Source organism: Taeniopygia guttata, chromosome 2 (genome assembly GCF_048771995.1).
Source record: "Taeniopygia guttata chromosome 2, bTaeGut7.mat, whole genome shotgun sequence".
In the NCBI taxonomy this organism is placed as follows: Eukaryota; Metazoa; Chordata; class Aves; order Passeriformes; family Estrildidae; genus Taeniopygia; species Taeniopygia guttata.
The window spans coordinates 150,930,877-150,951,826 of NC_133026.1; the positions used below are offsets into that span (position 1 = coordinate 150,930,877).

Genomic DNA, 20,950 nt, shown 5'->3' on the forward strand with positions numbered 1-20,950 from the left:
TTGGGAATTTTGAGATTTGAGGATTTGGGAATTTTAGGATTAAGAATTTGGGAATTTGGGATTTTTGGGATGAAGATTTTGGGATTTGGGATGAAGATTTTGGGATTTGGGAATTTTGAGATTTGAGGATTTGGGAATTTTAGGATTAAGAATTTGGGAATTTGGGATTTTTGGGATGAAGAGTTTGGGATTTGGGGTGAAGGATTTGGGAATTTTTGGGATAGAGGATTTGGGAATTTGGGATTTTTGGGATTAAGGATTTTGGAATTTTTGGATTTTGGGGTGAAGGATTTGAGGATTTTGGGATTTGGGATTTTTGGGATGAAAGATTTGGGATTTGGGATAGAGATTTTGGGATTTGGGATTTGGGATTTTTGGGATGAAGGTTTGGGAATTTGGGATTTTTGGGATTAAGATTTTGGGATTTGGGGTGAAGGATTTGGGATTTTTCGGATGGAGGATTAGGGATTTTTGGGATGAAGGGTTTGGGAATTACGGGATTTTTGGGATTAAGGATTTGGGAATTTTGGGATTTTTGGGATGGAGATTTTGGGATTTGGGATATGGAATTTTTGGGATGAAGGGTTTGGGAATTTGGGATTTTTGGGATGGAGATTTTGGGATTTGGGATTTTTGGGATGAAGGATTTGGGAATTTTGAGAATTTTGGGATGAAAGATTTGAGGATTTGGGGATTTTGGGGATTTTTGGGATTTTTGGGATGAAAGATTTGGGAATTTGGGGACTTTGGGATGAAGATTTGGGGATTTGGGATGAAGGATTTGGGAATTTTTGGAATTTTTGGGATGGAGATTTTGGGATTTGGAATTTGGGTGGCGGCAGCTGATTAATTACCGACTCATTACCAATGCAGAATAATTAACATTTATTAAACAATTAATTTAACAAAGCAAATCCCGGGAATTGTTTCCCTCTGAACGCGACAATAAAAATTCTGAGATAAAACTTCGGATTTGGGGTGGGAAAACATCGGGATGAGGGGGAAAATCCCAAAATGGGACAAAAAAATTTGGGATAAAGGGGAAAAACATCGGGATGAGGGGGAGAAATCCTAAAATTATACAGAAAACTTTGGGATTAGGGAGAAAAATCCTAAAATTAGACAGAAAATATTGGGATGAGGGGGGGAAATATTGGGATAAGGGGGAAAAATCCTAAAAGGAGACAAAAAACTTTGGGATGAGGTGGGAAAAATCCTAAAATTATACAGAAAACTTTGGGATAAAGGGGGAAAAATATTGGGATGAGGGAGAAAAAATTGGGATAAATGGTAAAAATTGGGATAAGGGGAAAAAATCCCAAAATGAGACAAAAAACTTTGGGATGAGGGGGAGAAATCTTAAAATTATACAGAAAACTTTGGGATAAAGGGAAAAAATTGGGATAAAGGAGAGAAATCCTAAAATGAGACACAAAATTTTGGGATGAGGGGGAAAAAATCCTAAAATGGGATAGAAAATTTTGGGATGAGGTGGGAAAATACTGGGATGAGGGGGAAAAAATTGGGATAAAGGGGAAAAAAATTGGGATAAAGGGGAAAAATTTGGATAAGGGGGAAAAATCCCAAAATGAGACAAAAAACTTTCAGATGAGGTGGGGAAAATCCTAAAATTATACAGAAAACTTTGGGATAAAGGGGAAAAAATTGGGATAAGGGGGAAAAATCCCAAAATGGGATAGAAAACTTCAGGATGAGGGGGAAAATCCTAAAATGAGACAAAAAACTTTGGGATGAGAGGGAAAAATCCCAAAATGGGATAGAAAACTTCAGGGTGAGGGGGAAAAAATCCTAAAATGGGATAGAAAACATCGGGATGAGGTGGGAAAAAACTGGGATGAGGTGGGAAAAATTGGGATCAGATGGAGAAATCCTAAAATGGGATAGAAAACTTCGGAATGCGACGGAGAAATCCTAAAATTATACAGAAAATTTTGGGATAACGGGGAAAACATTGGGATAAGGGGGAAAAATCCCAAAATGAGACAAAAAATGTTGGGATGAGGTGGGAAAAATCCTAAAATTATACAGAAAACTTTGGGATAAGGGGAAAAATTGGGATAAGGGGGAAAAATCCCAAAAGGAGATAAAAAATATCGGGATGAGGTGGGAAAACATTGGGATGAGGGGGAAAAATCCTAAAATGCGACACAAAATTTTGGGATGAGGTGGGAAAATACTGGGATGAGGGGGAAAAAATTGGGATAAAGGGGAAAAATTGGGATAAGGGGGAAAAATCCCAAAATGAGTCAAAAACCATCGGGATAAAGGGGAAAAATCCTTAAATTATAGAGAAAACTTTGGGATAAAGGGGGAAAAATTGGGATAAGGGGGAAAAATCACAAAATGGGATAAAAAATGTTGGGATGAGGGGGAAAAATCCCAAAATGAGACAAAAAACTTCGGGATGAGAGGGAAAAATCCTAAAATTATACAGAAAACTTTGGGATAAGGGGAAAAATTGGGATAAGGGGGAGAAATCCCAAAATGAGACACAAAACTTTGGGATAAAGGGGAAAAATCCTAAAATGAGACAAAAAACTTTGGGATGAGGGGGAAAATATCGGGATGAGGGAGAATAAATTGGGATAAAGGGGAAAAATTGGGATAAGGGGGAAAAATCCCAAAATGACACAAAAAACATCGGGATAAAGGGGAAAAATCCTAAAATTATACAGAAAACTTTGGGATAACGGGGAAAACATTGGGATAAGGGGGAAAAATCCCAAAATGGGATAAAAAATGTCGGGATGAGGTGGGAAAATCCTAAAATTATACAGAAAACTTTGGGATAAAGGGGAAAATATTGGGATGAGGCTGGAAGAACATTGGGATGAGGGGGAGAAATCCCAAAATGAGACAAAAAATGTTGGGATGAGGGGGGAAAAAATCCTAAAATGGGATAGAAACATCCTAGAATAGGATAGAAAACATTGGGATGAGGTGGGAAAACATCGGGATGAGGGGGAAAAGTCCTAAAATGAGACACAAAATTTTGGGATGAGGTGGGAAAATATTGGGATAAAGGGGAAAAAAATTGGGATAAAGGGGAAAAATTGGGATAAGGGGGAAAAATCCCAAAAGGAGACAAAAGATTGGGATAAAGGAGAAAAATCCTAAAATTATACAGAAAACATTGGGATAAGGGGAAAAAATTGGGATAAGGGGGAGAAATCCCAAAATGAGACAAAAAACTTTGGGATGAGAGGGAAAAATCCTAAAATTATACAGAAAACTTTGGGATAAAGTGGAAAAATTTTGGGATGAAGCTGGAAAAACATTGGGATGAGGGGGAGAAATCCCAAAATTATACAGAAAACTTTGGGATGAGGGGGAAAAATATTGGGATGAGGGAGAAAAAATTGGGATAAGGGGAAAAATTGGGATAAGGGGGAAAAATCCCAAAAGGAGACAAAAAACTTTGGGATGAGAAGGAAAAATCCTAAAATTATACAGAAAACTTTGGGATAAGGGGAAAAATTGGGATCGGATGGAGAAATCCTAAAATGGGATAGAAAACTTTGGGATGAGGGGCAAAAATCCTAAAATTAGACAGAAAACTTTGGGATGAGAGGGGAAAATATTGGGATGAGGGAGAAAAAATTGGGATAAAGGGGAAAAATTGGGATGAGGGGGAAAAATCCCAAAATGGGATAAAAAATGTCGGGATGAGGGGGGAAAAATCCTAAAATGGGATAGAAACATCCTAGAATAGGATAGAAAATATTGGGATGAGGTGGGAAAATATTGGGATGAGGGGGAAAAATCCTAAAATGAGACACAAAATTTTGGGATGAGGGGAAAAAAATTGGGATAAAGGGGAAAAATATTGGGATAAGGCTGGAAAAACATCGGGATCAGGGGGAGAAATCCCAAAATTATACAGAAAATATTGGGATGAGGGGGAGAAATCCCAAAATGAGACAAAAATTTTTGGGATAAAGGGGAAAAATACAAAAACCAGGCGGAAAAACACCAAAATAAACGGAAAAACCATCGGAACGAGTTGGCGAACGAACGGATTTCCGCGCCGGCGATTTCGGCTCACAAGGAGAAGAAATCCAGATCTTTGTGTCCATAGGGATTGGACGTCCAAACCACGTCGGTTCTACCAGAATCCGCCAACATTCCGGCGAATTCGGCGTCGACTTCAACCGAAACATCCTCGCGATCCGATGATTCTTCGGAATTCCAAGCGGACGTCTCCGGTGGGGCGCGATCGGCCGGGAAGGGATAAACGACCAATCGGAGATCCGGCAGCTCCACGGTTTGGCGCAGCAGATCCTTGAGCGCGGCGGTGGACAGGGAGTTGCCGTAGAGGCCCAGGAAGCGCAGGCGGCGGCAGCGGCGCAGCGTCGGCAGCAGCGCGGCCAGTTGGGCGTCGGCCATGCGGCATTCCATGAGATCCAGGTGCAGCAGCGAGGCCGAGGTCTCCTCCAGGAGCAGCCGCAGCGGCTCCAGCAGCCCCTGGGAGAAGTCGTGGCCGCTCAGGTCCAAGCGTTTGAGGGACGCGGCGTGGGAGCTCTGGGAGAGGAAGGCGAGGTCGGCGGGGAGCAGCGAGCAGAAGGACAATTCCAAACTTTCCAACGGCGCCCGGAGGTCGCTGGCGGGAGGGAAAAGGGAGAGGATAATCAGAGCCTGGAATTATGGAATTGTGGGATGGTTGAGGTTGGGAAGGAACTGGAAGAACATCGAGTTCAAACTCTGAAAATCCTGGGGTTTTGGAATGAGGGGGTCATGGAGTTATGGAATTACTCAGGTTGGGAAGGAGCTCCAAGAACATCGAGTTCGACCTCTGAAAATCCTGGGATTTTGGAGTTGTGGGGTCACGGAATTATGGAATGAGTCAGGTTGGGAAAGGTCTCCAAGAAAATCAAGGTCAAGGTTTGAGACTCATGGAATGATGGGATCATGGAGCCATGGAATTGTGGAATGGCTGAAGTTGGGAAAGAGCTCCAAGAACATCGAGTTCGACCTCTGAAAATCCTGGGATTTTGGAGTTATGGGGTCATGGAATTACAAAATGGCGGCTGGAGTTGGGAAAGTCTCCATGAACATCAAGGTCAAGGTTTGAGACTCATGGAATGATGGAATGATGGAGCCATGGAATTGTGGAATGGCTGAGGTTGGGAAAGAGCTGCAAGAGGATCAAGTTTGATCTCTGAAAATCCTGGGATTTTGGAATGATGGGATCATGGAGTTACAAAATGGCGGCTGAGGTTGGGAAAGGTCTCCAAGAACATCAAGGTCAAGGTTTGAGACTCATGGAATGATGGGATGATGGGATCACGGAGCCCTGGCACCGTGGAATGGCGGATCCCAGAGCTCCGGAGCCATGGAGAGACTCTTTGGGAGAGGAAGGCGAGGTCGGCGGGGAGCAGCGAGCAGAAGGACAATTCCAAACTTTCCAACGGCGCCCGGAGGTCGCTGGCGGGAGGGAAAAGGGAGAGGATAATCGGAGCCTGGAATCATGGAATTGTGGGATGGATTAGGTTGGGAAGGAACTGGAAGAACATCGACTTCAAATCCTTAAAATCCTGGGGTTTTGGAGTTATGGGATCATGGAGTTATGGAATTACTCAGGTTGGGAAAGAGCTCCAAGAACATCGAGTTTGACCTCTAAAAATCCTGGGGTTTTGGAGTTACATGGTCATGGAATTATGGAATGAGTCAGGTTGGGAAAGGTCTCCAAGAACATCAAGGTCAAGGTTTGAAAATCATGGAATCATGGAATGATTGGATCATGGAATTATGGAATGGCTGAGGTTGGGAAAGAGCTCCAAGAGGATCAAGTTTGACCTCTGAAAATCCTGGGATTTTGGAATGATGGGTCATGAGTTACAAAATGGCGGCTGAGGTTGGGAAAGGTCTCCAAGACCATCAAGGTCAAGGTTTGAGACTCATGGGATGATGGGATCATGGAATTGTGGAATGGCTGAAGTTGGGAATGAGCTCCAAGAGGATCGAGTTTGACCTCTGAAAATCCTGGGATTTTGGAGTTATGGGTTCATGGAGTTACAAAATGGCGGCTGGAGTTGGGAAAGGTCTCCACGAACATCAAGGTCAAGGATTGAAAATCATGGAATGATGGGATCATGGAGCCATGGGATTGTGGAATGGCTGAGGTTGGGAATGAGCTCCAAGGACATCGAGATGCGGCTCGGCGCGGAACTCACCAGAGGATCTGGCGCAGGTTCCCGGAGAGCCGGGAGGATCCCAGGTTGAGCTCGCGGAGGCTGGGCAGCATTCCCAACTGCCCGGCCAGGCACCGGATCCCGATGGCCGATTCCGGCGTCGGGCGCCGCACGTCCACGTTGCTGTACTGCAGCTTGAGGCTGCGCAGCTGCGGGAAGCGCGAGAGATGCGGCAGGATCACCGACAGCCCGGTCAATCCCAAATTGTTGAAGCGGAGATCCACCCTCCGCAGGAACGCCGGATCCAAGGATTCCAACAACGCCGCGATGCCGGCGGCCGAGAGTTCTTCCACTTGCAGCTCGCGGCACTTGAGGCGCAGCGGGCCGGCGGCGCCGCTCTGGAGGGCGTCGCGCAGGATCCCGTAGGACGTCCCGTTGACGAAGAGGTCGGCGTGGACGTCAACGCCCGGCGGTTGCGGCGCGGCGGCGGCACCGGAACGGCCTTTGTGCCGCTTGGATCCGCGGCGTTGGAATTCCCGTTGGTGCTTGGACACCTCCAGGCAAGCCTTGGCCAAAGCCACCGTGCCGGACCAGACGCTCATCCCGGTTGGAGTCCGGCCCGGCGCCGAGTCCGGGAGTCCCGTCATGTCCAGCACGCGGAGGCTGGAAAAAAGGAGGGAAGAGTCAAAAGTGGGGAGGGAGGGTAAAAAAATGGGAATAAAGCATCAAAAAAGGGAAGAAATCATCAAAAATGAGAAGAAAACATCAAAAATGGCAAGGAACCATCAAAAATAGGAGGAAACCATCAAAAATGTGAGCAAACCTTCGGAAAACTAAGAAGAAACCATCAAAAATGGCAAGGAACTATCAAAAATGACAAGGAACCATCAAAACTAAGAAGGAACCATCAAAAATGGGAAGAAACCATCAAAGACAGGAGGAAACCATCGGAAACGAGAAGGGATCACCAAAAACACGAAGAAACCATCAAAAATGGGAGGAACTCTTCAAAACCAAGAAGAAACTATCAAAAACGAGAAGAAACCATCAAAAATTGGAGGAAACCATCAAAAATGGGAGGAAACCACCAAAAATGGGAAGAACCCATCAAAAACGGGAGGAACCATCAAAAACGGGAAGGAACCATCAAGAATGAGAAGAAATGATCAAAAACAGGAGGAAACCATGAAAAATGGGAGGAAACCATCAAAACCAAGAGGAAACCACCAAGAATGAGAAAGAACCATCCAAGATTGGAAGGAACCATCAAAACCAAGAAGGAGCCATCAAAAATTGGAAGAAACCATCAAAAATGAGAGGGAACCATGAAAAATGGCATTGATGAAACCATCAAAAATGGGAGGAAACCATCGAAAATTGGAGGAAAACATCAAAGACAGGAGGAAACCATCGGAAACTGGAAGGAACCATCAAAAATGGGAAGGAATCATCGGAAACGGGAAGAAACCATCAAAACCAAGAAGGAACCACCAAAGCTGAGAAAACACCACCAAAAACGAGAAGGAACCATCAAAAATGGGAAGGAACCATCAAAACTAAGAAGGAACCATCAAGAATGAGAACAAATGATCAAAAACAGGATGAAACCATCAAAAATGGGAAGGAACCATCAAAGACAGGAGGAAACCATCAAAACCAAGAAGGAACCATCCAAATTGGGAGGAAGCTATCAAAAATGGCAAGAAACCATCAAAAACCTGAAAATACCATCAAAAATGGTAGGAAACCATCAAAAATGATAAGGAACCATGAAAATGGAAAGAAACCATGAAAACGGCATCGATGAAACCATCAAAAATGGCAAGGAACCATCAAAACCAAGAAGAAACCATCAAAAATTGGAAGACACCACCAAAAATTGGAAGAAACCACCAAAAATGGGAACCCACCTGGAGCGGCGTCCGGGCTCCTCCAGCTGCCGGCGCAGCTGCGCCACCACGGCCAGGATGACGGCCTGGAGGCAGAGCTTGCAGGGGTGGTCCCACAGCAGCCCCAACCATCAAAACCAGAAGGAAAAACCATCAAAAATGGGAAGGAACCATCAAAACCAAGAGGAAACCGCCAAGAATGAGAAAGAACCATTAAAGATGGGAAGAAACCATCAAAACCAAGAAGGAGCCATCAAAAATTGGAAGAAACCATCAAAATGGGAAGGAACCATGAAAAATGGCATTGACGAAACCATCAAAAATGGGAGGAAACCATCGAAAATGGGAAGGAACCATCAAAAATGGGAGGAAACCATCAAAGACAGGAGGAAACCATCGGAAACGAGAAGGAACCATCAAAAATGGCAAGAAAACACTAAGACTGAGAAGAAACCATCAAAAATGGGAAGGAACCATCAAAAATGGGAGGAAACCATTTGAAACGAGAAGGAACCATCAAAAATGGGAAGGAACCATCAAAAATGGGAAGGAACCATCAAAAAAGGGAAGGAACCATCAAAGCCAAGAAGGAACCACCAAAAATGGCAAGGAACCATCAAGAATGGGAAGAAACCATCAAAAATGGGAAGGAACCATGAAAAATGGGAAGGAAGCAACAAAAATGGGAGGAAACCATCAAAGACGGGAGGAAACCATCGGAAATGAGAAGGAACCATCAAAAATGGGAAGAAACCATCAAAAATGGGAAGAAACCATTAAAATGGGAAGGAACCATGAAAATGGCATCTATGAAACCATCAAACATGGCAAGGAACCATTAAAAATTGGAAGAAACCACCAAAAATGGGAACCCACCTGGAGCGGCGTCCGGGCTCCTCCAGCTGCCGGCGCAGCTGCGCCACCACGGCCAGGATGACGGCCTGGAGGCAGAGCTTGCAGGGGTGGTCCCGCAGCAGCTCCTGCCGGCCCAGCAGGCGCTGCAGGTGCAGCACCGGGAAGGGCCACGCGCTCACCAGCTCCCGCAGCACCAAGGGCCGCCCGGTCGCCAGCGCGGCGCCGAAAAGCACCGGGTACAGGTCGGGCGGCAGCGGCGGCAGCGGCGGGCGAGAGGCGACGCGGCGGGCGGAGAGGAACAGGAGGGACTCCATCAGGGGGTTTTGGGGATTTTGGTGATTTTTTAGGGATTTTGGCGATGTTTGGTGATTTTTTGAGATTTTTTTTGGCGATTTTTGGCTAATTTTTGGTGATTTTTTTGGTGATTTTTTGAGATTTTTTCAATTTTTTGGGGTGATTTTTGGCAATTTTTTGAGGATTTTTTAGGGAATTTCAGAGATTTTGGGTGGCTTATAGGGATTTTTGAGGGTTTTTTTGGGAATTGAGAGACTTTTTGGGTTTTTTGGTTTTTTTTTAGGAATTTTGGGGATTTTGGTGATTTTTTGCCGATTTTTTTGGTTCTTTTTGGCGATTTTTTGCGATTTTTTTGGTGATTTTTTTGTGATTTTTGGAGGATTTCTTAGAATATTTTGGCGATTTTCAAAGATTTTGGGTGGTTTATAGGTATTTTTCGAGGGTTTTTTAGGGAATTTGGAGATGTTTTGGGTTTTTTGGCTTTTTTTGGGGATTTTGGTGATTCTCTGGTGATTTTCGGTGATTTTTGGTGATTTTTTGCGATTTTTGTCGATATTTTTTTGTGATTTTTGGCAATTTTTTTGTGATTTTTTTAGGGAATTTTGGTGATTTTGGGTGGTTTATAGGGATTTTTTGAGGTTTTTTTTTTGGAATTTGGAGGTTTGGGATTTTTTTGTGATTTTTTTTGAGTTTTGGGGAAATTATAGGGATTTTTTGGGGATTCGCGTGAGTTTTTGGCGATTTTTTGTGATTTTTTTGGTGATTTTTTGTGATTTTTTGGCGATTTTTGGAGGATTTTTTTAAGGGTTTTGGCAATTTCTGGTAGTTTAATTGAGATTCTGGGGGGGTGTTTTGAAGATTATTTTAGGGATTTTTTTGAGGATTTTTTAGAGATTTTTTGAGGATTTTAAAGGGAATTTTGTGATTTTTTGGGGAAATTAAAGAGATTTTTTTGGGGAATTTTGGGGAAATTATTGGAATTTTTTTGCGGTTTTTTGGTGATTTCTTGGCGATTTTTGGGGATTTTTTTAAAGGGTTTTGGCGATTTCTGGTATTTTAATGGAGATTCTGGGGGGGTTTTGAAGATTTGTTTAGGGATTTTTTTGGCAATTTTTTGGTGATTTTTGGCGATTTTTTTTGTGATTTTTGGAGGATTTTTTAGGGAATTTTGGCGATTTTGGGTGGTTTATTGGGATTTTTTGAGGGTTTTTTTTGGGAATTTGGAGATGTTTTGGTTTTTGGTGGTTTTCTGGGAATTTTGGGGAAATTATAGGGATTTTTTGAGGATTTGGGTGAGTTTTTGGCAATTTTTGACGATTTTTGGTGATTTTTGGTGATTTTTGAAGGATTTTTTAGAATATTTTGGCAATTTTCAGAGATTTTGGGTGGTTCATAGGGATTTTTTGAGGCTTTTTAAGGAATTTAGAGATTTTTGTGATTTTTTGTGATTTTTATAGGGATTTTTTGTGGGGCTTTTTTTGTGATTTTTGGGGGGTTTAGGGGAATTTTTGGAGATTTTTTAGGTTTCTTGGGGAGTTTTAGGGATTTTTAAGCGATTTTTGGGCAATTTTTGCGGGTTTTGGGGAACTTTTGGGATTTTTGCATGTTTCTTGGAGCTTTTTGGGGTGTTTTATGGGTTTTTTAGAGATATTTGAGCGTTTTTTAGGGAATTTTGGGGTTCTTGGGGTTTTTTGGGGGATTTTGGGGATCTTTGGGAGTTTTTTGTGATTTTTTGGGAGATTTTTTGGGATTTTTTTGGGATTTTTTGGGTGGTGGGGAAGAGAAGAATTCCAGGATGGGCCCAAAGCTGAGGAAAGGAGGGAGAAAATGGTGGCGTGAGGGGAGATCATAGGAACCCCAAAATTCCCCCCAAAATTCCCCCCAAAATTCCCATAAAAATACCAAAATTCCCCCAAAAATATCAAAATTCCCACAAAAATCCCCAAATTCCCACAAAAATCCCCAAATTCCCCCCAAAAATCCCAACATTCCCCCCCCAATCCCATAATTCCCACAGGGATCACCAAAATCCTCCCCAAATCCCCAAAATTCCCACAAAAATCCCCAAATTCCCAAAAAAATCCCCGTATTCCCTCCAAAACTCCCAAAATTCTCCTTAAATCCCCAAAACACCCACAAAAATACTAAAATTCTCCCCAAATCCACAAAATTCTGCCCAAAATTCCCCCCAAAACCCCAAATTCCCCCAAAATTCGCTGCAAATCCCCAAAATTCCCACAGGAATCCCCAAATTCCCCCCAAAATCCCCAAATTCTCACCAAATCCCCAAAATTCTCTCCAAATCCTCAAAATTCCCAGAAAAACCCCAACATTTCCACAGGGATCCAAAAATTCCCACAAAAATCCCAAAGTTCAAACAGGGATCCCCAAAATTCTCCCCAGAGTTCTCCCCAAAATTCCCACAAAGATCCCAAAATACTCCCCAGAATTCCCACAGGAATCCCCAAAATTCCCACAAAAACCCCCAAATTCCCTCAAAAATCCCAAAATTCCCCCAAAATTTTCCCCAAAATTCTCCCCAAATCCCAAAATTCCCCCCAAATTCTCCGCAAACCCTCAAAATTCCCCTAAAAATCCCAAAATTCCCCCGGGACCCCAAAAATTCCCTCAAAATTCTCCGCAAACCCCCAGAATTCCCCCCAAACCCCCAAAATTCCCCTAAAAATCCCAAAATTCCCCCCAGGACCCCAAAAATTCCCCCAAAAATCCCAAAATTCTTCCAAAATTCCCAAAATTCTCCCCAGGCCCCCTCAGGGACCCCCAAACCGCCCCCCCCAAGATGGCGCCCCCCACTCACCTCCCGCCCGCGGCCCCCGCCGCTCCCCGTCCGTACGGCAGCGCCACTTCCGTATTTCCTCGTGGCGGCGACCAATCAGCGAGCTAAGCCCGCTTCAGGGGCGGTATCCTTTCTTCTAATTGGTTACTACAGCTGTCTGTCAGCTGTTTATTTAATTCCTATTGGTGTAAAGCGAGATAGGCGGGTGCTGTGACATATAAGCATTTCTATTGGTTCGCTGTGCTGTCAATCACTCATCCCTGCGTTCCCATTGGCTGGCGCTTGGCGGGAGCGCGCGGTTCGCTCTGAGGCGGCTTTTGGAGCCGCCATCGATCCCAAACCCCAAATCCCGAAATTTCGACCCCGAATCCCAAATCCCGATCCCAAAATCCCAAATTTCCCATCCCAAATCCGGCCATGGAGCGGCGGCAGGAGCTGAAGGTGCTGCTGAAGCGCTGGGAAGGAGAATTTCTGCGGCAATGGAGCCGCAAACCCAACCAGGTGCTGCTGAGGGGGAAATTCCTGAGGGGGGAAATTCCTGAGGGGGGAAATTCCTGAGGGGATCACCGGGAATTGAGGACGAGCTGATTTTGGGGGTTTTGGGGGAGGTTTTGGGGGTTTTAGGGAGGATTTGGGGTCTTTGGGGAGGTTTTCGGGGTTTTGGGGTGACATTTGGGGTCTGAGGGGGTCCTTGGGGTTTTTTGGGGTCCTTGGGGTGGTTTTGGGGGGTTCCTGGACTGGGGGGAGTTTGTTTTGGGGTGGTTTTGGGGTCTTTTGGGATGTCTTGGGGTATTTGGAGAGGTTTTGGGGTTTTTGGGGAGGTTTAGGGGTTTTCTGGATTGGAAGGATTTGGTTTAGGGGGGTCCTGGGATTTTGGGGTGACCTTGGAGTGGTTTTGGGGTTTTTGGGGCGATTTTGGAGTCCTTGGGGTGGTTTTGGGGGGTCCTGGGGGTTTTGGGGTATTTTTGGGGTCTTTGTGGAGGTTTTGGGGTCTTTGGGGTGATTTGGGGTTTTCTGGATGGGGGGAGTTGGTTTAGTGGGGTCCTTGGGATTTTTGGGGTTATTTTGGGGGGTTTGGGGGAGGTTTTGGGGTATTTATGGAGGTTTTGGCGTTTTTGGGGAGGTTTTGGGGTCTGAGGGGGTCCTTGAGGTGGTCTAGGGGGTCCTGGATGTTTTTGGGATGACCTTGGGGTGTATTTGGGGTTTTTGGGGTGGTTTTGGGGTTTTTGGGGTGGTTTTGGGGTCCCTGGAAAGGGTTTTTTGCTTTATGGGATTTTGGGGTGTCCCCAGAATCTTTGGGGCCGTTTTTGGGGTGTCTGGGGGGATTTTGTGGTGGGCTCAGATCCAGGAGAGCCTCAGGAGGGTCCTGGGAGGGGTTTTAGGGCCCAATCCAAATTTTCCTTCCAAAAAAAAAAAAAGAAAATTCCTAAAAAATCCCCGAATCTTCTCGTAGCCAATGGGAACAATTCCCAAATTCTCATTTTTTGGGATTTTTTTCCTTTCCAGGCTGACATCAAAGAAGCTCCAGAGGAAATCAGGGGTGAGTTCCCCCAAAATTTCCCTCCAAAATTCCCAAATTTCCCTCAAACCCCCAAATTTTCCCTGAAATTTCCCCAAAATTCCAAATTTTTACCCCAAATCCCCAAAATTTCCTTAAAATTTCCCAAATCCCCAAATTTCATCCCAAAATCCCAAAACCCCAAAAATCCCAATTTTACCCCAATCCCCAAAATTTTCTGAAAATTCCAAAATTTACCCCAAACTCCCCAAATTTCCCTCAAAATTCCCAATTTTTCCCCCAAAATCCCAAATCTGCCCCAAAATTCCCAGATTTCCCACAAAACCCCCAAAATTTTCCCCAAAATTCCCCAATTTCCCCAAAAATTCTCAATTTTACCCCAAAATTCCTTCCAAAACCTTCAAAATTCCCCAAAATTCAAAATTTTACCCCAAAATTCCCAAATTTCTCCCCAAATTCCCAAATTTCTTCCCAAAATCCCCCCATTTCCCCTCAAAATCCCCCAAAATTCCCAAATTTTCCCACAAAATCCTCAAATTTCCCCAAAATTTTCCACAAAATCCCAATTTTACCCCAAAATCCCCAAATTTACCCCCAAAACCTCCCCCAAAATCCGAATTTTACCCCCAAATTCCCAACCTTTTTCAAATTTACCCCAAATTTTCCCAAATTTCCCTGAAAATTTCTCCCAAAATCTCCAAATTTCCCCGAAAATTCCCAATTTTTCCTCTTTTTTCCCTTAAAACTCCCAAAATTTCCCAAATTCCTCTCCCCAGCTCAGTACCGGGAGTTTTGGGCGCTGCAGCGCCGGGACGGAGCCGGCGGAGAGTCCCAAAAATCCCAAAATTCCCAAAAATCCCAAACGGCCACTAACGACCAACAGGTACCAAGGGGTGGAGTTGGGATTTTGGAAATTTTTGGGGGAATTTTGGGGATTTTTGGGGTCTTGGGCTGGGATTTTATGGGATTTCGGCTCAAATTTTGGGGATTTTTAAGATTGAGGATTGGGAATTTGGGGATTTTGGGTTGGGATTTTTGGGGGATTTTTTTGGTGATTTGAGATTTTGGGGATTTGGGGTTGGGGATTTTGGGAATTTGGGATTTGTGTTGGGAATTTTTGGGATCTTTTGGGGATTTTTGGGGTTTAGGGTTGGGAATATTGGGAATTTTTGGGGATTTTGGGATTTTTGGGATTTTGGGTGGGGAATTTTTGGATTTTGGGAATTTCTGGGGTTTAGGGTTGAGAATTTTGGAATTTTTTGGGATTTGGGGTTGGGAATGTTGGGGATTTTTGGGAATTTCTGGGATTTTGGGTTGGGATTTTGGGGATTTTTGGGGTTTAGGATTGGGAGTATTTGGGATTTTGGGGATTGTGGATTTGGGATTTGGAATTTTGGGGATTTTTGGGGATTTTGGGATTTAGGATTGGGAATTTTGGGGATTTTTGGGACTTAGGATGGGGAATTTGGGGAATTTTGGGGCGATTTTTAGGGTCATGGGTTGGGAATTTTTGGGATTTGGGGAATTTTGTGGATTTTGGGGGCATTTTTGGAGTTTAGGTTTGGGATTTTTTTAGGGATTTTGGGCTGGAATTAAGCAGATTTTGGAGATTTGGGGATTTTTTTGGGATTTGGGGCTGGGATTTTTGGGGCATGTTTGGGATTTTGGGGGATTTTGGGATTTTGGTGTCATTACAGGTGGAAGATTCGGGATTTTGGGGCTCCCACCTGAACCGGGCACCGAAAATTCCCGGGAAAAGCCGGAAAACCCCGACAGGAATTTCGGAGATTTTTGGGATGAAGCTCAAAGCCAAACTGGGAACAGCTGGGAAGGTCAGGAAAGGGGGAAAATGGAAAAAAATGGAATTTCCTGAGGGGGTTTTGGGGCATTTTACAGCCCAAAATATGGGATTCCCCCAAAATTACAGACTTCCCAAAATTTGGAGAATTTAAAATTGGAGAATCCCAAAATTTGGAGACTCCAAAAGTTGGAGAATCCCAAAATTTGGATACGCCAAAAGTTGGAGAATCCCAAAATTTGGGACCCCTGAAAATTGAAGAACTGAATATCAGAGACCCCAAAATTGGAGAATCCTAAAATTCAGAGAATCCCAAAATTTGGGATCCCCCAAAATTAAAGACCCTGAAAATTTGAAACCCTAAAAATCAGAGACCCCAAAACTTGGAGGATTCCAAAATTAGGAACCCCCGAAAATTGGAGAACTCAAAGTCAGAAACCCCAAAAATGGGAGAATCCCAAAATTTGGGATCCCCCAAAATTAAAGACCCCCAAAATTGGAGGCCCTAAAAATCAGAGACCCCAAAAATTGGAGAATCCCAAAATTTGGGATCCCAAAAATTGGAAACTTCCTCAAAATTAGGAACCCCCAAAAATTGGAGACACCAAGATTCAGAGAATCCCAAAATTAAACACCCCAAAAATTGGAGATCCCAAAATTTGGAGACACCAAAAATTGGAAACCTCCCCAAATTTAGGAACCCCCAAATGTTGGAGACACCAAAAATCAGAGACCCAAAAATTGGAGAATCCCAAAATTTGGAATTCCCCCAAAATTAAAGACCCTGAAAATATGAGACCCTAAAAATCAGAGACCCCAGAAATTGGAGAATCCCAAAAATTTGACAATTCCAAAATTTGGGACCCTGAAAATTTGAGACCCCAAAAGCTGAAGAATCCCAAAATTTTGGGAATCCCAAAATTTGTGATCCCCTAAAATTAAGGACTTCCAAAATTGGAGAAGCTCAAAATTCAGAGAATTCTGAAACTCAACACCCCAAAAATTAGAGACCCCAAAATTCAGAGAACCCCAAAATTTGGAACCCCCCAAAACTCGGATTTGGGATTAGGGATTTCCAACTCCAAAGCCTAAAAAATTTGGGATTTTTCCTTCCAGGAGCCACCTCTGACCCCTCGCCGGACCCGAAATCCCAGGAAACCCCCAAAAATCTCAGATTCCCAAAATTTACCGAATCCTGAAACTCCCGAACCGCCAAAACCACCGGATCTCGACGCCGAAACTTTGCCATCGGAAAAAAATCCCAAAAATTCCCCGGAATTCCCGGATCTCCTCCCCCATCCCGAATTTCCCGCGGATTCCGGAAGGTTCCGGCAGCTCCGACGGAACGTTGGGCGAACTTTGGCCTCTCTGGATCCCGACTGGATCCGGCGCTGCGAGGAAATCCCGGAAAACCCTCAGGAATTCCCGGCAGATTTTGGGAATTTTGGGAATTTTGGGAAGAAACGGCCCCGGGACGGCGCCGGCACCACGGCGGCTCCGGCCAAGCTCCGCAGAATTCCCGAAATTTCGGCTCGGGAAGGGGAGGAGGAGGAAAAATCCCAAATCGGAGCCGCGGCGGCACCAAATCCGGGAGGAAAAATCCGTCGGGAGGAGGAGGAGGAGGAGGGAAAAGGCAAAACCACGCGCAGAGCTCGGTGAGTCCCACTTTTTCCTCAGTTTCCCGATTTTTCCTGCCTTTTTCCACCTTTTTTCTGCTTTTTCCCACTCTTTTCCTGAGTTTTCCCACTTTTTTCCTGAGTTTTCCCACTTTTTTTCTGGTATTTTCCACCTTTTTTCCAGCTTTTTCTGGCTTTTCCCTGACTTTTCCTGCCATTTTTCCTGCCTTTTTCCGTCTTTTTTCCAGATTTTCCTGCCTTTTTTCTGCCTTTTCCTGCCTTTTTCCTGATGCTTTCCTGCATTTTCCCACCTCTTCCTTCCTTTTTTCTGGCTTTCCTCGCCTTTTTTCTGGATTTTCCTGACTTTTTCCTGCCTTTTCCTACCATTTTTTCTGTCTTTTCCCACCTTTTTCCTGGTTTTTCCTGCCTTCATTCCCAACTTTTCCCCCGCTTTTCCAGCCTTTTTCCTGGTTTATTTCCAATTTCCCCATTTTTTTCCTGATTTTTCCTGGCTTTTTCCTGCCTTTTTTCTTGCTTTTCCAACCTTTTTCCACCTTTTTCCTGCCTTTTCCTACTTTTTTTCTTGCTTTTCCCGCCTTTTCCGCAGTTTATTTCCACCTTTCCTGGATTTTTTCCAGCTTTTCCCAGGTTTTTCCCAGGTTTCCCCACCTTTTTCCTGATTTACTTCCAATATTCCCGGGGTTTTTTCATGCTTTTCCCACTTTTTTTTCAGATTTTCCTGCCTTTCTCCTGGCTTTTCCCAGCCTTTTTTCCAGTTTTTCCCACCTTTTCCCAGCTTCCCACCTTTTTTCCAACTTTACCAGCTTTTTTCCCATTTTTTTTCTGGCTTTTTTCCATTTTTCCAAATTTTTTTTCCCAAGCTTTTCCCACCTTTTCCAGCTTTTCCAAGATTGGACAATCCCAACATTTGAGACTCCCCAAAATTAAAGATCTCAAAACTGGAGATCCCAAAAATTAAAGCCCCCAAAATCTGAAAGAATAACAAAATTAAAGCCCCCAAAATCCAAAAGAAACCCCCCTTAGAAATCCCAAAAATCCCCTCAGAAACATCAAAAATCCCCCCATAAATCCCAAAACTCCCTCAGAAACCCCAAAAATCCTCTCAGAAATATGAAAAATCCCTGCAGAAATCCCCAAAAATCCCCTCAGGAGCCATCCCATCAAAAACACCAAAAATCCCCCCAGAAATCCCAAAAAATCCCTCAGAAACCCCAAAAATTCCCTCAAAAATCTGAAAAATCCCCGCAGAAATCCCAAAAATCCCTTCAAAACCACCAAAAATCCCCTCAGAAATCCCAAAAAATCCCTCAGAAACCCCAAAAATTCCCTCAAAAATCTGAAAAATCCCCTCAGAAATCCCCAAAATCCCCTCAGAAATCCCCAAAATCCCCATCAAAAACACCAAAAATCCTCCCAGAAATCCCAAAAAATCTCCCAGAAACCCCAAAAATTCCCTCAAAAATCCCCTCAGAATTCCCCAAAATCTCCTCAGAAACCCCAGAAATTCCTTCAGAAACGCCAAAAACCTGCTCAAATCCCTCAGAAACCCCAAAAATCCCCTCAGAAATCTGAAAAATCCCCTCAGAAATCCTTAAAACTCCCATCAAAAACACCAAAAATCCCCCCAGAAATCCCAAAAAATCCCTCAGAAACCTCAAAAATCCCCTGAGAAATCTGAAAATCCCCTCAGAAATCCCTAAAAATCCCATCAAAAACACCAAAAATCCCCCCAGAAATCGGAAAAAAATCCCTCGGAAACCCCAAAAATTCCCTCAAAAATCTGAAAAATCCCCTCAGAAATCAGAAAAACCCCCTCAAACCCCAAAAATTCCTTCAGAAACACCAAAAATCCCCTCAAAAACCTCAGAAATCCCAAAATCCCCTCAGAAATCCCAAAAATCCCCTCAGAAACCCCATAAATCCCCTCAAAAATCCCTAAAAATCCCATCAAAAACACTAAAAATCCCCCCAGAAATCCCAAAAAAATCCCTCAGAAACCCCAAAAATCCCCTCAAAAATCTGAAAAATCCCCTCAAAAATCCCAAACATCCCCTCAAAAATCCCTAAAAATTCCCTCAAAAAACCCCCAAATCCCCTCAGAAATCCCAAAAAATCCCTCAGAAACCCCAAAAATTCCCTCAAAAATCTGAAAAATCCCCTCAGAAATCCCCAAAACCCCTCTGAAACCCCAAAAAATCCTTCAGAAATGACAAAAATCTCCTCAAAAACCTCAGAAATCCCAAAATCCCCTCAGAAACATCAAAAATCCCCTCAGAAATCTGAAAAATCCCCTCAGAAATCCCTAAAAATCACATCAAAAACACCAAAAATCCCCCCAGAAATCCCAAAAAATCCCTCAGAAACCCCAAAAATCCCCTCAAAAATCTGAAAAATCCCCTCAGAAATCCCAAAAACCCCTCAAACCCCAAAAATTCCTTCAGAAATGCCAAAAATCCCCAAAAACCTCAAAAATCCCAAAATCCCCTCAGAAACCTCAAAAATCCCCTCAGAAATCCCTAAAAATCCCATAAAAAAAACAAAAATCCCCCCAGAAATGCCAAAAAATCCCTCAGAAACCCCAAAAATCCCCTCAGAAATCTGAAAAATCCCCTCAAAAGTCCCTAAAATTCCATCAAAAACACCAAAAATCCCCCCAGAAATGCCAAAAAATCCATCAGAAACCCCAAAAATTCCCTCAAAAATCTGAAAAATCCCCATCAAAAACACCAAAAATCCTCCCAGAAATCCCAAAAAATCCCTCAGAAACCCCAAAAATTCCCTCACAAATCTGAAAAATCCCCTCAGAAATCCCAGAAACCCCTCTGAAACTCCAAAAACCCCTTCAGAAACGCCAAAAATCCCCTCAAAAACCTCAGAAATGCCAAAATTCTCTCAGAAACCTCAAAAATCCCTTGAGAAATCTGAAAAATCCCCTCAGAAATCCCTAAAAATCCCATCAAAACCACCAAAAATCCCCCCAGAAATCCCAAAAAATCCCTCAGAAACCCCAAAAATCCCCTCAGAAATCTCCAAAAATACCCTCAGAAACCCCAAAATCCCATCAAAAACACAAAAAAAAACCCCAAAAATCCCAAAAAATCTCTCAGAAACCCCAAAAATTCCCTCAAAAATCTGAAAAATCCCCTCAGAAATCCCAGAAAAACCCTCAAAAATCCGTAAAAATCCCATCAAAAACACCAAAAATCCCCCAAAAAATCCCTCAGAAACCCCAAAAACCCCTTCAGAAACACCAAAAATCCCTCAAAAACCTCAGAAATCCCCAAATCCCCTCAGAACTCCCTTTTCCCGCCTTTTTTCTGACTTTCCCGCCCTTTTTTCACCCCATAAATCCCCTCAGAGCCCCGGCCGGGAATTTCGTCCGCCTGAATCTGAAGAGAAAAACCTATTCCCGGGCATCCCTGAAGGGAAAATTCCTTCGCAAACAGGTACAATTCCCCTTTTTTTTGTGGGGGGATGGAATTCCCGGCTTTTCTCTCGCTGGAATTTCGGGATTTTGGGACTTTTTATTTTTTTTTCCCCCAGGTTTGGAGGCAGAAATGGAGAAAAAAGTTCCGGAGCGGAGGCGATCTTTGCTTCCGGTGTGGTGGGAAAGGGCATTGGGCGTCCGAGTGCCGGGGTGAGCGCAGGGGTCTGGGGATTCTAAGGGGATATTTTAGATTTCTGAGGAGATTTTAATGTTTTTGTGGGGATTTATGGTGGTTTTGAGGGGATTTTTAGTGTTTCCGAGGGGATTTTGGGGTTTCTCAGGGAACTTTTGGGATTTCTGAGGAGATTTTTTTGGTGTTCTGAGGGGATTTTTGGGGTTTCTGAGATTTTTGGGGGTTTTGACAGGATTTTTGGGATTTCTGATGGAATTTTGGTGTTTCTGAGGGGATTTTTGGGGGGTTTGAGGGGATTTCTGAGGGTAATGTGGGGTTTTTTTAGGGGATTTTTTGGGATTTTTGAGGAGATTTTGGGGTTTTCTGACAGAATTTTTGGGGTTTCTGAG

At 43.7% G+C, this 20,950-nt stretch overlaps 2 protein-coding genes and 1 long non-coding RNA gene across 6 annotated transcripts in view; 2 read left to right on the forward strand and 1 right to left on the reverse strand.

Moving 5' to 3' along the window:
- Window positions 1–1,541: 1,541 nt before the first annotated feature.
- On the forward strand, window positions 1,542–2,287 carry LOC140682492 (uncharacterized). The gene is made up of 2 exons (XR_012054323.1): window positions 1,542–1,839; window positions 2,125–2,287. It is a non-coding gene; the product is annotated as an uncharacterized lncRNA (long non-coding RNA).
- A 98-nt stretch (window positions 2,288–2,385) lies between these two features.
- On the reverse strand, window positions 2,386–9,210 carry LRRC14 (leucine rich repeat containing 14). Of its 2 annotated transcripts, XM_072925100.1 has the most exons (4): window positions 8,063–8,443; window positions 6,195–6,815; window positions 5,322–5,445; window positions 4,077–4,621 (listed from the first exon to the last, which is right to left on the reverse strand). In XM_072925100.1, the coding sequence occupies exons 2-4, from the start codon at window positions 6,797–6,799 to the stop codon at window positions 4,169–4,171; spliced, it is 1,182 nt and encodes a 393-aa protein (XP_072781201.1). In that variant the 5' UTR covers window positions 6,800–6,815; window positions 8,063–8,443; the 3' UTR covers window positions 4,077–4,168. The 2 variants fall into 2 exon arrangements, with proteins under 2 accessions (XP_072781202.1, XP_072781201.1); XM_072925101.1 differs by lacking the exons at window positions 5,322–5,445; window positions 8,063–8,443 and adding an exon at window positions 8,918–9,210 and having other exon boundaries at window positions 2,386–4,621.
- Window positions 9,211–12,355: 3,145 nt separating this feature from the next.
- The window catches only part of RECQL4 (RecQ like helicase 4), a 50,849-nt gene continuing 42,254 nt past the window's right edge, over window positions 12,356–20,950 (forward strand). For all 3 annotated transcript variants that reach the window (XM_072925098.1, XM_072925097.1, XM_072925099.1), the window contains exons 1-7: window positions 12,356–12,488; window positions 13,494–13,527; window positions 14,283–14,389; window positions 15,204–15,338; window positions 16,421–16,959; window positions 20,300–20,387; window positions 20,485–20,578. In XM_072925098.1, the coding sequence (XP_072781199.1) occupies window positions 12,405–12,488; window positions 13,494–13,527; window positions 14,283–14,389; window positions 15,204–15,338; window positions 16,421–16,959; window positions 20,300–20,387; window positions 20,485–20,578 (1,081 nt within the window). In that variant the 5' untranslated portion in view covers window positions 12,356–12,404. The remainder of the gene's footprint in view (window positions 12,489–13,493; window positions 13,528–14,282; window positions 14,390–15,203; window positions 15,339–16,420; window positions 16,960–20,299; window positions 20,388–20,484; window positions 20,579–20,950) is intronic.